The sequence below is a fragment of the Squalius cephalus genome (genome assembly GCF_949319135.1).
Source record: "Squalius cephalus genome assembly, chromosome: 3".
Lineage (NCBI taxonomy): Eukaryota > Metazoa > Chordata > Actinopteri > Cypriniformes > Leuciscidae > Squalius > Squalius cephalus.
The window spans coordinates 35,598,645-35,616,691 of NC_137124.1; the positions used below are offsets into that span (position 1 = coordinate 35,598,645).

At 38.9% G+C, this 18,047-nt stretch overlaps 1 protein-coding gene across 7 annotated transcripts in view; it reads left to right on the plus strand.

Annotated features, from left to right (window-relative positions):
• Positions 1-18,047, plus strand: part of nhsl2 (NHS-like 2) — a 70,263-nt gene that overhangs the window by 28,345 nt on the left and 23,871 nt on the right. For 2 of the 7 annotated variants that reach the window (XM_079866625.1, XM_079866627.1), the window contains exon 1: positions 6,402-6,743. The exons of 4 other annotated variants lie outside the window; for them this stretch is intronic. In XM_079866625.1, the coding sequence (XP_079722751.1) occupies positions 6,662-6,743 (82 nt within the window). In that variant the 5' untranslated portion in view covers positions 6,402-6,661. Of the gene's footprint in view, positions 1-6,401; positions 6,744-12,572; positions 12,625-18,047 lie in introns of those variants that run through there. One more of the 7 variants, XM_079866626.1, reaches the window with a different exon arrangement.

An 18,047-nucleotide genomic window follows, 5' to 3' on the forward strand; every position in this document is an offset into this window, starting at 1 on the left:
GTGGAAGAGATATTCAGCAGATGATATCCTAGTATTTATTTATTATAGGATTTTTTAATGTTGTGAGTTAGCTTTTATTTTTACATTTTCAGTTTTCATTTTCATTCTTGTTTGTTTTAGTCATTTATATAAAATATTTCGGATAGCTTTAGTTTTAGTTTTGTGTTCCTGTAGAAGTGTGAATTTCACAGGGGTCACTCTTGAATGTGTGTGGTCTGAGAAGAGGACGAGGAGAGATGACAGCGGAGCGGCTCTGGTCTCATCTCACACTTTCTCTCCTGTCCAGTGAAAAACAATAGGATCAGTGCAGCTGTGAAGCCAGCTGTCACTTTCAGCACGGTCAGTCAGCAGTCAGACAGCTGTTACTGTACGAGCTCTAATCGTCCTTACTGTTTCTCCGTGTCTATATGTGATCTCAAGTCTTCTTTTCTCTCTTCTTATATAAGCACATGTCCAGTTAGACATGAAAATCAATAGTAGCAGATTCAACACTGGACAGATTTTAGGTGATTGTGAGCCTTTTTTACTTCAAACATATTTGATATCAGATGATTTTGACCCTCATTAAAATCTTGCTCATTTGCATATCATCTGGATGCAAAAATTCAAGTATTTTCATTTGCTATAATGGGGTGAAAAGAACAGCGAGCGAGTGCTGTGATCAGTGAGATGTGAAACCGTGTTTTTGTGTGATGTTTCAGTTAGTGTCATCATTGTGCAAGAAAGTGTTCACCCAAATTCTGTCATAATTTACTCACCCTCATGTCAGTCCAAACCTGTATGACAGTTCGAGATTCTTTCTCTGCTATTCCCTTCCACTTAAACAGCTCTATAAAAACAGTCAACGTGACATTAACTGCATACGAATGTTAGTGGTGGTCTGAACAGACGCAGCCATTCATTCAATTTAAAATGTTTATCGCACTGAATTTTTTGGTGTGAGGCCTCACCCAGCTAAAGGTCAATTCACACTGCACCGACAGATGCCGACATACGGTAACAGATACTTTGTCAGTGTGGGATCAGTGTGTTACAGACACCCTGTTGGTGTCTGTTGGCGTCTGTCGAAGCTTGTTTTCACCGATTAAACATGCCGAATCGGCGCTTGTCGTGTCGTGGAATGTGTGAGAAGTGACTTCCTGTAATCTGGTGATTGTCTGCATTGGTCGGCGTATGTCGGTGCTGTATGAATTTGTCTTAACAGGGAATGTTCTCAGAACTTTGGCTAACGCTCATGCAAAGTTCTCTCAAAGTTATGAACAAACATTATTCCACTGATGTTAGAACAGTTGTTTAAAGGGATACTCCACTTTAAAATGTAAATTCTGTCATCATATACTCACCCTCATGTTGTTTCAAACCTGTATGAATTTCTTTCTTCTGCTGAACAGAAAGGAAGATATTTAGAAGAATGTCAGTAACAGTTGTTTTTGGTACCATTGACTTCCATAGTATTTTTTGTCTTCAATAGTATTCTATTACATAGTATTTTTTTCCTACTATGGAAGTCAATGGTACCAAAAACTGTCTGGTTACTGACATTCTTCTAAATATCTTCCTTTCTGTTCAGCAGGAGAAAGAAATTCATACAGGTTTGAAACTACATGAGGGTGAGTATATGATGACAGAATTTACATTTTAAAGTGGAGTATCCCTTTAAAGTTATCTGGTCTTTAATAATGTTCTCAAAATGTTAGCACAAAAACATTATACATCGTTCGTGGAATTTTTTTTCTAAAACGTTTCAGTTGGATGTTCGTCTAACATTTGTTTCTACTTGTTTCAGAATGTTTAGAGATCATTCAAAAGTAGCGATCTCATGTTTGCAGAATTATAAAATGGAATGTTCCCTCAATGTTCCTATAGCCAAGCTTTAAACGTTCAGAGAACATTTCGAAATAACGTTTGCATAACTTAATGGGAACGTTAGCAAAACTTTTTGTTAGATAGGTAAAACCTACCCTTGAAATCCAGAGTTCTCGCGAGAGCACAAGTTGAACTTGCTCAGCGAGTTACTCTGGCGTTGAGTAATGATGCTCATTAAATATGCCCTTGTATCAGAGCTGCACCAATCACATCAAGTTATCTGATATAGGCGGGCCAGAGGCGAGCTAAACAGATGACGATAGCGCTGTGAACATTGCAAGATGGCTAAGGATGAACATCAGTTGTTTGAAACGGCTTTGGCCGCTACAATGAATGAGTTAGACTTGGCTTTTTATCTAAAAGAGGAACAGAAGACGGCGATCAAATCGTTCCTTTGCAAGAAGGGCGTTTTTGCTGTTTTGCCGACCGGATACGGCAAGAGTCTAATCTCAGTTAGCTCCACTGGTAGCTAAGCGAATGGGGCTTGTGATTGGTCGTAGTGTTATCCAATTGTGTGCAGTGAGATTTTAAAATGCATGCTTGGTGCCGCCCCTCGAGCTGGCCGATTTTCATCAGTCAATGCCAGACCATTAATCTTTCAGATTTAGGTCTGGATTTCCAGGCTAGGTAAAAAATCACATGATCTATTACTATGTGATTCGATTATTTGATAGGTTCCCTAGAAATGTGCAATATATTATTCATTTTTCAACATGTTTCTTAGTTTTAAATGTTTAAAAATCTTTAAAAAAACATCCTGTTGAATTCCAGGCTTAAATTAGAATCACAGATTTTCAATGTGGTGTCATTCTTTTGGACCCCACTGTATATAACAGCCACATAAGTATTCATGAGTGCATATGAATGTGCATGAATAGTTCATGAAAAGTCTTTTGAATGTGTAATGGAGCAGTGTGTGTTTACTCGGGTAATGCTATTGTCAGTGTGTGTGTTTGACCTCAGGTTGCCCTGTGCAAAGTGCTCAACAACTGAGCCAGTCTTTGCCTGAGCACTTCCTCTGCCCCTTCCTTCCTCTCCCTCCTGTTTTTAAAGGAAGACTGTTTGATCACTGCAGAGGGTCCTGGAAAAGTTGACGTGGTATTTGAGGTGAAAGAGTAAACCTGGTCTGTGTCTGGGTTTGAGGGGGAGAGTGCCTCCAGGTAGGAGGGGGTGTATTATAAATGTTTGAGAGAGCTAAAAGATATTTGAATCCACTCCAGTGGAAATGTATTAGAAATTGTGGTTTTATTGTGTGGAAAAACATAGAAAGAACTTTGTGTGTGTGTGTGTATATTGGCATTGGTAGTTTTTTTTTTTTTTAGGTTAAATTTAATATGGATGTGTAAGGGAAACTGTGTTTTATGTGTTGTAAATGACAAATGACTTTGACTTTTAAATATATATTTTTTTCAATTTTAATTAATTTAAATGAAGTATAGAGACCAATTCAAACTGCACCTACAAATGCAGACCGACAGCAAAAGACACTTCGTTGGGTTTTGTCGGATCAGTGTGTTATTGCAATTGTTGGCGTTGGTTGTCACTTGGTTTAGCTAATTATACATGCTCAATCAGCGTTTGTCAGGGCGTGGAATGTCTGAGAAGTGACATACTGTAATAATCTGATGATCGTCCGTGTTGGTTGGCGTCTGTTGGTGCAGTGGATTGCCGTTAGAATGCCACACTTCTAGACATGCTAACTACCTTTTTTGTGTTTGTGAGTGTGTGTACAGGTTTGGCTATGGTTTTGAGGGCCAAATCTCCTTCTAATATAATGAAATATCATGATAACCAACTTGTGAGGACATTTTACGTGTTTTGAAACCACAAATTCAATGGTTTCTGTGAGGGTTAGGCTTAGGGGTAGCCGTTAGGAGATAGAAAATATTATTTAACCTGATTTATAAACAATGGACGTCTATGAGATGTCCTCACTAATATGAAACAAAACTGTGTGTGTGTGTGAGAGAGAGAGAGAGAGAGAGAGAGAGAGAGAGAGAGAGAGAGAGAGAGAGAGAGAGAGAGAGAGAGCGAGAGAGAGAGAGAGAGAGAGAGAGAGAGAGAGAGAGAGAGAGAGAGAGATGTGTGTGTAGACCTCTTTTATGCCATGTCTGCTGTTCTTATAAATATTCTGCTGCTGAGTTTTAGGCCTCATATGGAATTATTCTCTTAGATAAATACTCCCTCTGGTCTTATATCTATTTTGTAAGAAGGCAGTTGCATCTGTGTGTGTTAAATTGCGTAAGTATGAATGCATGAGAGCCTGTATCGATCTCACTGCATCTGTTGGTCTGTGTGAGCAGGTGAGTGTACATATTTGTGGATGTGACCTCTGTATGAGCTTGCTTGTGTGTGTGTGTGTGTGTGTGTGTGTGTGTGTGTGTGTGTGTGTGTGTGTGTGTGTGTGTGTGTGTGTGTGTGTGTGTGTGTGTGTGTGTGTGTGTGAAGGGGCGGGGCATGTGATGTTTACCAGACAGATGTCTGTGATGAATTGATAATGGAGAACAGTGTTGTGGCTTTGAATGCTAAACCTCCAGTCTGCAGTAGAGGGAGGGACCTGCCCTCTCCACTGCAGTGTGTGTGTGTGTGTGTGTGTGTGTGTGTGTGTGTGTGTGTGTGCAGCCAGTCAGCAGCTCGGACGGCAAGCTGCTCTCACACGCAGCCTAGGCTCATAACAGGATTTTACACTCGTTTATTATCCTCCGCTATTTATTACTCTGTCCCTCATTTCCCATCTCCTCCTTTTCAGGAAAAGTGGGCTGACAGTCATCTGTCCTTGGCAAGCATCCTTCCTCCACCAATCACACATTTTTTGACACACACATCATAACCTGTGTGTTTGTTTTTGTCGGTGAGATCGCTGTCGTCACCTTTCTCACCTCTCTCTTACTCGCTATCTGCCTTCCTCACCTTATAGCGTCTGTTTTTACTTACAGCGTCTCCTTTCTCTCGCTCCACCTCTCCTCCTCTCAATATTCCTCTCCAGCTCTCTGCCTCTTGTGATTCTCATCTCTCTCTCTCTCCCTCTCTTTCCCCTCACTCTCTCCCTGTTTGCCGCATCTTTGCTCATCCTTCTCTCTATCATTCCCACCCTCATCTCACACACTCTCTCTCTGTCTTCATTGGCATGACTGTGCTAGAGTGTCGCGAACGCAATGACCATTTAAAACAAATACAATGAAGTCTCACTCACAAAATATCTGAAAAATGAAAACAAGGTTAAAGTTGGCATGAAATGGAAATTCACTATCTATTTTCTAAACGCAGGTTTATAGATCTTATTGTGAATGATTCATCCATGCATGTTTAATTTGTTTCTGTTTTTTGACCTTGTAATTTTGAATTAAGCTGTTGTAAATGGACATTCCATTGAAACTAAAGACTTCTCTCAGGTGATGCTGCACTTCTCCAGTCATTTAGTCTGCTTAAACCCCGCCCTTTTCTTACAATCCACTGCAAACTCACATTCAGATCTGCCTCCATCCAATCAACAACCAGTATAGCCTATATATAGCCTACGTCTTGATACAGAAGAAAATAGTTGTTGCTACTTCCGTTTTTCTATCATGGTTCTCAATTGTTTTGATTCATAACTATATATTTTCTGTCTCCTAATCCCAAAAAGGAACCCTCACACAAATGTGTTATTTTTTTTTATTTTAACATTTTCACTAACACATTATTTTGCACAATTATCAAACAGTTTTCCTGACAAAATTCAAATCAGATTTATTTATACAACGCTTTTCACAATACGCATAGTTTCAAAGCAGCTTCACAGAAAAATCATGATGTTAATGTTTAGCAGATTATTTGATTTTGCGATGATACAAGCAATTAAGCAGATGAGATTTGCTATATATATCGCTTATCATGAGTGTACTGTATGTATTTGGATATCGATTTATGTACTGTATGTGTATATATATGTATGTGGATCAAGTTGGATATATAATATATCCAAGTTTATATAGAGAGCTGTTGAATAATAATATAGTTTACATTTTGCGACAATGTAAACAAGCAGTTGAGATTTTGAGTTGAGAAGGTATTGAATTGAAGAACTGTTTTTGTCCATAGGCTACAATGAAAAAAAACAACAAGAAAAACTCTGAACCTCACTAACTTTCATTGTATGCCCAAAAAACACAGATTTTTTTGTGTGTGAAATATATCATTTCGTGTTCCACAGAAGAAAGACGTTAAGGTCGTAAAGGGTGAATAAATGATGGCAGCATTTTCATTTTTGGGTGAACTCTTTTGAATAAGGCTGAATAATGGGTGATGGTCACAGTGTAGCATGTGAAAATGCTGTTCATGTTCTCTCGCCCCACTCTCTCTCTGTGTTTCTCTTTTCCTCTCCAACTGCAGCGGCTCCACCTCTCCTCAGAATCACTCAGCGGTGATAAAGCATCCACCTCCCTCCTCTATCTACACCCCCCCTCTTTCTCTCGCTCTCTCTCCCTCTCCATCCCTCTCCTCGTTTCGGCATTCCCTACATCCATCCGTTCAGCCTTCCCTGGCTCTCAATGAAATGAACGCAGAGCCTGTACTCTGACTGGCTGGAATGGAACTGGATGGGGCGCATGCTCTCTTTCTCTCTCTCACACTCGCACACATACACATGCACCCTCACACACTCACGTTCACGCAAACAAACTGACTCAGTCTCGCCGACTGCTCCGTGTCAGGCGGGCACACGCACATGCTTGCTCTGCCGTGCTCACGCACATAGACGCACCAACACACTCTCAGTCATTGTCAATCTGTGTGGCTTCAACCTTGGGATGAGGTGATGTTTTGGGACAGGAAACACGGAACTATGGGCAATTCCCAACGCCGGGCAAAAGGGAGGCATAAAACCAAGGGGGCAACAGGTAAAGCGCACACGCACGTACCTGTGTCACAACTAGATGTGTGCACAGATTTGCTCGCACGCGCATTCACGCACATGCACTCTCCACAGTGCCACAGATTTATTTGACTGTCACTTCAGGTGTTGCGCATGTCATCGTGTGTGTGTGTGCATGTGAGAGGATATCAGTGTCTGTGACCGGTTTCATGTGACTAATCAGTGTTGCTGCTCTAGTCAGGGTCACCGTTGGGTTTGAAACCACTGTTCGCCCTCTCGTTATCACTGTGAGCTCTTTGAAACCTCTTGCGCTTTCTTCCCTTTATCCAAAAAAAAAGAGAGAAAGAACAGGAACGGATCAAAGAAGTGGCAAGCCTTGAGAACTGTGTAGCCCCACACAGAGGACAGCCGGAGTCAGAGAGGATCAGAGAGAATGGAGAACAAAATAAGATGAGAGGGGAAAGGGGTGGTGGTAAATGGATTGGGAGGAGAGAGGTTTAAGACAGATGAGGAGTGATGGCAGTTCGAGAAGACGATCAGGACGGGGAGATGAGGGAGCAGGGGAGTGTGGAGATGTGGAGCTGTCACTCTATCTCTTATCTGTGAATTAGAGAGGACACGCGCATGCACACTATATTGGTACAAGCAAACATATGTCTTTAACACTATCACGCTCTCTCAAGAACATCCTAGACATAAGAGCGTTTATGGGGCTTAAAACAAGGCGCCTTCATGGGGTATTTAAGGAGCAGAATCAAGTACACATCTCTTTGTTTTGCAGTGTTGGCTTTTTTAATGTTGCTTGACTGGTTTCTAATTCAGAATTCATTATGCAGTGTATTTGTTTTTGTTTTTTTGTGCTGGATGGTTCCCAAATATGTTCATATTTATGAATCCAGCATTCATTGTGTGGCATATGGCTTTTACTGGATGGTTTAGAATCAGTGTAGTGTCAGGATAATGGGATTATGTTTGTGATTCTTATTCTAAATCTTATTTGATGTATAATTCTGAATCCAGTGTCTGTTAAGTGGTTTTTCTCCAGAGTACTGGAAGGTTCTGAATCAGTGATTAAGAAAAGGTTATTCTGATTACTGATACTAACTTCTGATTCTGCGTGCAGTGTACATAATGGCAATGAGCATTTGTTGGGTGGATGTTTTCAAATCAGTGATCTATCTGGAAGCTTGTTTCCACCACAGAATAAAAAATGTAAAAGATAATTGCAACTTTTTATCCTACAATTCGAGATATAAACTCGCATTTCTGACTTTTTTTTCTCGTAATTGCGAGTTAACATCTCGTCATTCTGACTTCTTTTCTCAGTATCGTGAGATATATAGACTTTGCGAGATTTGAAGTCGAAAGGGAAAAAAGTCAGCTCACATTTTATTACAATTGCGAGTTATAAACTTCCAATTGCGTGTAATAAAGTCAGAATCGCGAGATTCCAAGAAAAAAAGTCAGATTTGCGAGGTTATATCTCGCAACTTTATAACTCGTACATGGAAGAAACAAGCTTCCATAGTGATCAGAATAAAGCGATTCTTTTTGCAATTCCTATTCTGAATCTTATTTAATTTCAAATTCTGAATCTGACTCTAAATCCAGTGTCTGCTGTAAAGTGTTGTTTTTTTCAGCGTACTGGAAGGTTCTGAATCTTAATCACTGGAAGGTTCTTCTGATTCTGGATCCAGTTTCCACTACGCAATATATTTGGACGGTTCAGAATCTGTAATGTGGAAGTGATCCTCCTCATTGTGAATTTGTATTATAATTCTGGTTCTTATTTCTGATTCATGCCACTGGCTCTGAGTGTGCAGTCTGTTGTCTGAGATCAAAGTTATTGATGGTCTCGCACAGTTCTAGTGCTCAAATATTCAACTGCAAATGACTGGCGATATGTGCGTGTGTTTGTGTAATGTCTGGAGTTGACAGTGCTCTGTACACACGTTGCTTTCTATACACACATTGTTTTCATTCATACTTTTTCTCCTACGCTGACGTCATGCTCTCAGAGAAGGGCCGTACCCTGACATGAACAGATAGAGAGAGAGAGCTGTGTGTTGCTGTGTGAGACTGGGCAGTTGTTGTCATGGCAACGGACAGGTGGTATTGCCAGTCAATTGAAAGCCTGTCTGATGCTGCCTGTATAAGTGTGTGTGTGTGTGTGTGTGTGTGTGTGTGTGTGTGTGTGTTTTCCCACACTGCATCAGTGTTCCTGTATCAACCCCTGAGACGTCTTAGTTCACTTTACCTCACAAAACCACATAAATGATCATCTATATATAAACAGAAATTCTCAACATTCAAGTAGACACATCTGGTGTTCTTAACAGAAGTGTGTGAAAATACTTGTGAGTTATGCACATCCACACACTGAAACCTGTATTAGACCAGAACAGCATGTGCCGTAGTTGAAAGAGTGTTTTTCTCACCGCTGGTTTATCGGATCGGATTGTTTTGTACAAAAACACAGTTAAATCTGTTGTGAATATTTGTGTTTTTGGTTTTGTGTATGTGAGATAGTGGACCTAATCCATGGGTTTTTAACCTTGCATGTCACAAGCAGCTTGGACACATAAACACAGCTGTTGGTCAGATAGCACAGCAGTCATATACAGAAACTTTCAATGTCGTGTTATGTAGGCTATTTGTCATTTATTTATAAGCGTTTGTGTTGTGTCTGTATTTATTTGATAATAATATAAGATTTTACCCTTTCATTTAGTCAATCTTAATCATAAAATTGTGTTCAGGGTCTAAAATTCACTCACACCTGCCAATGGGAAATGAACTGTGAAGATTTTAAAAAAACTTCTTACTGGCCCTGATATTTTGAGTTATTTTGTCCTTTTCACAGTCATATTAATTAGTTATTTTCCATCAGCACAGGTCATTGTGTCACTTTCCATCTCTCAGTGAAGCAGCACCTGTCACAAAAACATGAAGACACATCGAGATTTTGTCAAAAGTTTGGGGTCAGTATGATCTTGCTTTTCGAAATAATCTTTGAAGTTCACCAAGACTGCCTTTATTTGATAAAAATACAGTAAAAACAAAAATATTGTGAAATATTACAATTTAAAATAACATGATCACGTGATCCTTCAGAAATCATTCTAATATGATTTGCTGCTCAAGAAACATTTCTTATTATCAATGTTGGAAACAGTGGTGCTGCTTAAAGGTCCCATTATATGCCCATTTTCACAAGATGTAAAATAAGTCTCTGATGTCCCCAGAGTGTGTATGTGAAATTTGAGCTCAAAATACCCAACAGATCATTTTTTACAGCATGTTTAAATTGACATTTTTTGGGGCTCAGAAAAACGAGCTGTTTCAGTGTGTGCCCTTTAAATGCAAATGAGGTGCTGCTGGACGACCCAGGGGGCGGAGCTTCATGAGCTCGCGCTCAGTCTGTCAGGAAAAATTCATCTCACGGAATGATGATACAGGGTTCTCAAGTTTTATCAAAATCTTGGAGTGAGATCACATGCGGTTGGGGGAGGAGCCCTAATGGAGCCCCGCCCCCACCTGGCCCCGCCCCCCAATTTTACCCATTGTTCATAATTAACCAGCACAAACTGAAATTATAACAATTGGTAAATCTGATAAATGACAGAGCAATTAATCACATCAAATATACTCTTTAATGTTATATTTCAAAAATTAAGTTACAAAAAATTAACAAATTGCTCCAAACAGTTTGGAAAAACAAATATTTTTGCATTTTGAATGTGTCTAGTCGAAATGGTATAATGATTTATTGTGTGGTGGGACATTGAGAACAAATGACATATTAGAGTATTATTAAGGTATGTGTGTGTGTTTGTGTGTGTGTGTGTGTACACAAGAGTACACACTCCATCTTATGAAATGTGTTTTGTGTTGCAAGTGTTTGAAAAATACAAATGCAATGGCAATCAATGATTAATGTAACGTTATGTTTTGACAGGATATAAAATATTACCCAGAGCACTCTGCTTTAATACGTATGTAGCCTTAATGTAACTAGAAATACTATTAATACAGTATAATATACAATATAATTTAAAATAAAATAAATACATTTAAATGTATTTAAAATAAAATGAAGAAATACATCTTCATTCCTTCCCATACCCACTAACATTTCCCTTAGTTTCAGATAACGTAAGCTAGCCAAACTAAGCCAAAGCTTCTGGCCTGGTTGCAAAGTAGTTGTAGAGTTTTTGACTGCATCAATAATAATGTATACGATCTATATATTAAATGTTCTAGCCTTAAAATGTTAGACGAGCTATCTTACAACTTACGTTCTCCATCATCACGACGTGTGTTCGCGCGATGTTGTTGGTTACCTAGTAACGAACGTACGGTGGCCGAGAATGTTCTGTCAAGTTCCGTGTGTTCGCGCATCTATGTTGCCTATTAACGAACGCAATCTGGCCGAGATACGTGCTGGCGGCAGGAAACTTCACTTTGTGTGCCTGCGCCTCGTATACAACGTTATACATAAAGCTTGTAGGACAACTCGGTTGGCATTGCCTTTTCAGCGTGAGAAATACACGGTGTGGCGTGTGAGCGTGTGAACTGGTTGAATTGCGTGTGTCTCACGGCCAATGCGTGAGACTTGAGAACCCTGTGATAATATCAGAAACTCTCAGTAACGGCGTTCATTTCGAGTCGGACAATAATGCCTACAGAGTCAGAGTGCTGTATAGAGATGAAACAGGTATGGTTTAGTAGTTTAATTACGGTTATTATAACGTATTTGTCATCTGCTTGTAGGCTATGTATCCATTATTTATTAATAGCCTACAAGTCTGCTGTCTGAATGATGATCAAACATGTACTGATGAGTTTAATAAAGTTTATTGTACATCACACAAAAGATGAAGCGTCAGTTTTACTTCAGAAAATCACCGTAAGAGCTGAGTAAACACAGTAGCCTAAGTTATAAGAAGTGCGCAAGTAGCCAGTAGAGTTGAGGGAGCATTCCTGTGGGCAGAGGTTAGTCAAGAAACGGTTCTAGTGACATCATTAAAGAAGGAAGTAGAGGGATGTAGTCCAATCGAGCCGTTTTTTGTAGTCAACTTCTGTTAAATAAAATATCTTGCTTGGCATTGAACTTTGAGCTTTATAATTTTACAGATATTATTTATGCTCTAACAGAAACATTACACACTAACTAAAGTTTGAAACATGGGATCACGCAGAACGGGACCTTTAATATTTTTGTGGAAACTATTGAGTAATCGGTTTTTTTTTTTTTTACATTCTTAGATGAATAGAAAGTACAAAAGAATGGAACAATATTTTGTAAGTCTCCACTTTTGATCAATTTAATGCATCCTTGCTTGAACAATGTGTATATTTTAGAAATCTTATTTACGTTTTGTCCTTAAAGACGGATGTGCCGCAGCAGATGTTTGCGTATTATTATATGTTGCATTTCTTTATATAAAATGACTATCCACAAAGCCAATTTTAACTCCTATTTTGTCACTTGGCGAGTGCTAATTTTGGACCCTGGTAAGTTAACTGTTTTGCTTGAGTAGTTAGTTAATGTTCAGTGTTGTTGGACTTTGTTGGCTTTATAGCTGCTGTGATTGCCTGTGAGCGTTTCCAGACGTCTCATTGGCTGTTTGGCTGTCACCTCCAGCAGGACAGGAAGGCACTCGTAAGCATGGGAAGGAAAAAGCAGTGCTGCGTTGACAATAGAGTGGGGAGGGGGACGACCTAAAACACTGAGTGCTCATGTATCCTGCCTCTCTCTCGCCTTCCCCTCCTCTCTCACTCACTCCCAACTCACATTTTGGTAACTCTAGAGGTCTATGCCACTAGACCATTTCTTTCTCTAACTCTCCTTCCTTCTATGGATGTTATTATGGAGAGGCTAGATGTCTTCCGAGGAAAAACAGGTAGGGTTAGCGATCCTGTGTTTTCTGAATGTTCTTTTGTAGAGCCATGACTGACACAGAGCGCTTAATAGGATAATTTCTAAAATATTTTAAACTCAGAGACCCACCGTGACTGCTGGAAGTATAAAGACGCTCTATAGAGCGTCAGGGAGGTCAGACAGTAATGCAGGAGGACGTCTGTCAGAGGGTTTCTTTGAGATAGGAGATCATCTTCTCTCCTGAAGCAGGATTTGTGAGCTTACACCGTTAGCATTTGTGTTGCAAAGGTTGTAATCTGTCATATTTAATGAGTTTGAGAGTGTAAGCTGTTAGTCTGCACTGTTGATAACTTAAAAACAGTATGTTTTGGTTGACAAATTGAATGGAATATGAATGCTGCATGTGAATGTACTGTTTTGTGTGCCATTGTATGGGTGTGTGAAGCACACCTTGGTCATGGAATCATAACACACCTCTGTGAAAGTGATCCTGGGTCACAGATTCATAACAGTCTCGCACACACACAAAACATGCTGAAGCTCAAGACATGGAGCTGGTGCCCATTTGCCATTCCAGTTTTCACTCTCCCTTGGGTTCATATTTCAGCACTGAATTCCTGCTTAGTCCCACAAATGCGGAATAATAACCATGACACACTCACTCACTGTATTTTACACAGACACACACAATGCCAGTTTTGAATATAGACCCGCAAACATGCAGAAACTGAACACATATATTCATGACAATATACAGAAGCAGTTTCTCTGCTCAAACATTACACACACACACACACACGTTTTATAGGGTCTTTCCATGGACATAATGTTTCAAAAAAACATAATTTAATATTATTTATAAGCTGTTTTCCTCATGGGGACCAAACAATTTCCCCACAAGGACAAAGATTTTGTATATTGCCATCTTTGTGGGGACATTTTGTCCCCATAATGTAGGGTTTACCAGGACACACACACACACACACACATACGGAAGGCTTCCAGAGCTCACTGGCTAATTATGCATGTAAAATGAATGGGAGAGAAAATTAAGCCTCATAGAATTTTTTATGCAAACGACTTTCTAAATGAAGCCTTTGAGTCCAGGCGGCCACACAGCCTGACTGACAGTCTAAATGCCTGGGAAGAGAGAGCTAAAGTGAGGGTTAAACTACTCTGTGTCCGTATATGTGTGTGTGTTGTGCTTATGTTTTCCAGTGTGTGTTCAGACTTCTGCCAAACCTCCGTCTTTATCAGTCATCTATTGATCCTGCCTCTGACAGATACGTTCCAGCAAAAGCCAGCTGCTTACTAGCACAAACTCTCCCTCTCTCTCTCTCTGTCCATCCCTACACTTTCACAAAAACAGTCTTTATTTGTGACTTTTCACACTTTGTTTCTTTGCACATACCTTGTCTTGCACCTTCTCTCCGTCTCGAGCCTGTATACCGTGCTAGAGGCTGGAGGAGATGAACAATATTTGAGCCGCCACAAGTTTATAAAAGATACTTGTTTTTTCATTAGGAATAGAGGAATAGAAAAGATAAATACTTAATAAAATCACAATTCAAACTTATACAAAACCTAAAGTGCCAGTTCTAAAGATATAGACAAACAATTGCATCTTTTTAACTGTTGTTAATCACACTTTTCAACTTTTCTTTCAGTTTTTTTTTTTATTATTTTTTTATATTGGGTCTGCCTGGCACCATTTGGTGGTTGCTAAAGAGGTACAATAACTTATTTAATGGTTTACTTTTCGAATAAAAATTCACAAGTGAGAAAAATCCAAAAACAAAAAGTCAATCAATTAAATATTAAGAATGTTTTCACAAACTTCCTAAAATATTTCATGAATTCATCAATATAATTTTTTTTGTTTTTATTGTTGTAGTCCAGTAATAATGTAGTTATTAATGTGTCAATAAATGTAAACAGCAAATCAGTTGCTTGACGCATGAGGACCAGTTTGTTCTGGAGTGTGTGTGCGTTGATCAATGTTTATATATGAATTAAGCCTAAATTAAATCTGTTCATCATATAAAGTGATCTCGTCTCTTCAAAAGACTTCGATTGTTTTCAAAAGACTTTCGGAAATCGATTGCTTTTTTTGTCTTTTTTGATGCATGAAACGTTTGGTTGTGTGAGCTTTAATGGACAAACATGAGAGAATGTTAAAAAATATTTGTGTTTCAATGATGAACAGAACAGAAGTCTTATGAACAACATGATTGATGACAGAATTTTCCATTTTGGGCAAACTATCCCTTTAAACATTATAATCATTGGAAACAGTCATAAATAAGCGATGTTGCTCTATCTATATACAATAAGAAGTCCCTTCTTGCTTTACCCTTTACTGAGCCGTCATTTATTTAGGTTAGTGTAAGGGCAGAACTTGTTCTTTTGTGTTGGACAAACTTTAGATGCCCAAATCCTGATGTCAGCACATTAGAGCTGCGTCCTCCAGACTTTGTCCGTCTTTGACCTCTGTGTTCAGGCCCATGCGAGTCCTTCCCTGAGGAACGAGCTGACAGCTCACTCCCTCCGTATCTACTCTCATTCATCTACACCTTCACAGATCTCTTTTCATCACAGAGTCTGTGTGCTAGCTGTGACAGGAAGTGGATGAAGTGCACTTTCCTGTCAGTACTGTTGTTGGGACAATAGATCCTGGAAGTTATCTAAAGAGCATTTGTCTCTATTCTTCTTTATTGTGTGTGAATAAACTGTATGTCTAAGTATTAGCAGTGTTTATTACATGGCTCGCTGAAATACTTTATTTTAATTAGTCAGTTGAGGCACTCTGAGGTTGAATATTTTTGTATAATGACTGTTAAACTGACCGTTAATTAACTGTTGTCCCAGGCAACAGTTTTCCTACATAGCTGTGCTAGTTTCATGTCTCTCATTTCACTCTGCGGTCTCTTTCTTCTCATGTAATGAAATTATTTAAACTCAATTACTATTTATTTATTTATTTATTTGGTAAGTAGCTGTGTAAAAAGAGGAAAAACGTACAGTCAGCTTGTCATTATCTTCCCTTCATTTAATAATTATTCAATATGTGTACGTGTGCATTTTATGGTATGCCAAGTGCACCTTTATCTTTATTTTCCCAGAAAATATCATTTTAAACTCCAAATTTGTTAAGTCTTGACAGGCAGTCAAATTCACCACTGGTTCCCTCGAGATTTTCCAATGGGGTTTTATAATGGGGTTTTTCAATTTATGAGTGAAATAAAGTATGTGGTAAACATAATTTGACGATACTTGAATGTTTTGCTCTTCAACGTTACACACAACCATATTGAATGTTTATTTTTTATTTTTTAAATGTTTTTAATAAGTAACTAGATAAGAACATTTGGGGTGTGAGTGTATGACATTTACTCTGTAGAGCAAAATGTTCAGGTATTGTCAAGTTATGTGTACCACGGACCCATTATAAAAACCCCATAGGAAAATCTCAAGGGAACCAGTCGATGAATTCGTCTTCCAGGTTTTGACGTCATCCCTGCACCCACTCTGTTGTAATGTAGCAGCACCATCTTAATTTATTTCTGTTTGTTCTTGTCCCTCAGGAGATTTTTTAAATACTCTTGCATTTTTGCATGAACAAGATATTTTAGATGCTTCTATGTTTTGAGCTTTCTTCAAGCTGCATCTGACAACTGTTTTGCTACAGAGTTTATTATAGACCCAAGTGTGACATGTACTGTGTCAGAAAAAAATGTGCAAACATTGTACCTTTAGGCGGGGTACGACGGCTTGCCACTGGAGCAGTACCCTGAAACACACAAGGGGATGAACCTTTCTTCTGTGAACCTTTTAGGGTAGATAAGGTACACAATTCCTTTAAGGGAATAAACAATACAACAATTTGTTGTACCCCTAAAGGTTTTCTGAGAGTGTACACACACCCACACACACACACACTTTGAGTCCTCTGAATGCTTATTCACACAGGTATAACGTGTGGTTTTTGAGCAAGTGCAGCATGCCAGATCCTACTGTAAATGAGAATGTGCTTAAATGTTGTGCCTGTGAAAGCTCAAAGCAGCCTGGGATTTGTTGTCCAGTTTGAAGTCATGTTGAGTGGATACTACAGGACCCAGAGCCAAAATAAACCAGGTCAACAAATGACATCATAATAAAGCTTTCCTGTGGGATTGTTCTAGATTTTTTGTGTCAACACAGCAAGGGACGGAAAATAGAGCTCACCTTAGCCAATCACAACAATCAAAACGTCAATTAGACTTCTAGTCTACAACCCTGACTGATTCCCTTATAAAGCCGTAATGAAATTAAACATGTTTTTTTTTGTGTAATGCAAACTACTGATTTTCACATGAGTTCACATTTCTTTTTGTTGTTGACAATGACTAGTGGTTGCACCAGAATGAACCACAGTTCAACCACATGAGCCAGTGTGATTCATTCCTTGTTTGGACATAATTTAAAAGCTTCACCAAATGAGAGTTATAATGGAGCTAACTGCTATAAGCAGCAGATCAGGCTTTGGCTCTGACACCACAGTATGACTGTACAACATTAATCCCCATCAGCCACCACCAAACACGTATAAAAGCGGAAATTGGACAATAGTTCACAGCATTTTTAGCATGAGCTCAATCTGTTTTTCAGGGGGAAAATGTCTCTTGCCTTTCCTTTTGATTGAGTCATTTCTAGCCCACTCATGCTTGGACACTAACTCTCTGCTTCAGACCGGTGGATTTTCTGTGGGGAATTTCAAACATTTTGTCAGCTTGTATACGTACGTATATCTGCTTCATCCTGCTATCTGCTTTCTTAGATGATATCCCACTTCCTTCACACAGGCTGTCAGAGCTTGTACTGTCTGTTCTTTAAACTCTTTTTACTGTTAGTGACACAGCCTTTTCCTTTAAAGTGATTTTCTCATCTCGGTTTAGCATGTATTTCCCCTGAGAAGAGGACCTGTGAGAAACACATTATCCCACTTTAAGTGCATGTGTGATCTGATTCTGCTACTTAGGCTATTTACAAGGTGAAGACATTTAGAACCAAACTCTGCATGGAAATCATATGGGACAGTGTATTTGCCAAGCATGCTTTCAGTGTTTACTGAATGTGTGTTTCATGTGTGTTTCATTCCAGTGCTGTAAGGGGTGTGTGGCTATCAGAACTGATTTGAGGATGAATGGTGTAATTTCTTATTTTGACATAAAATATTTTATATGAAGTGTGTTTAAATACTATGTACTAACATTTAAATTAATCATTTGAAACAATACATTTATTGTGTATATACATGTGTTTACATTGTACTTTTATTTTTAAAAAATACCTTAGTGTAATTACAGCTTAATTAATTTTTGTTATTGCATCTATAATTACACGGTTGGCCCTTCCCTTACACTTTAACCAACCCGTAAACCTAACCAAACTACGAAACCTGTCGCT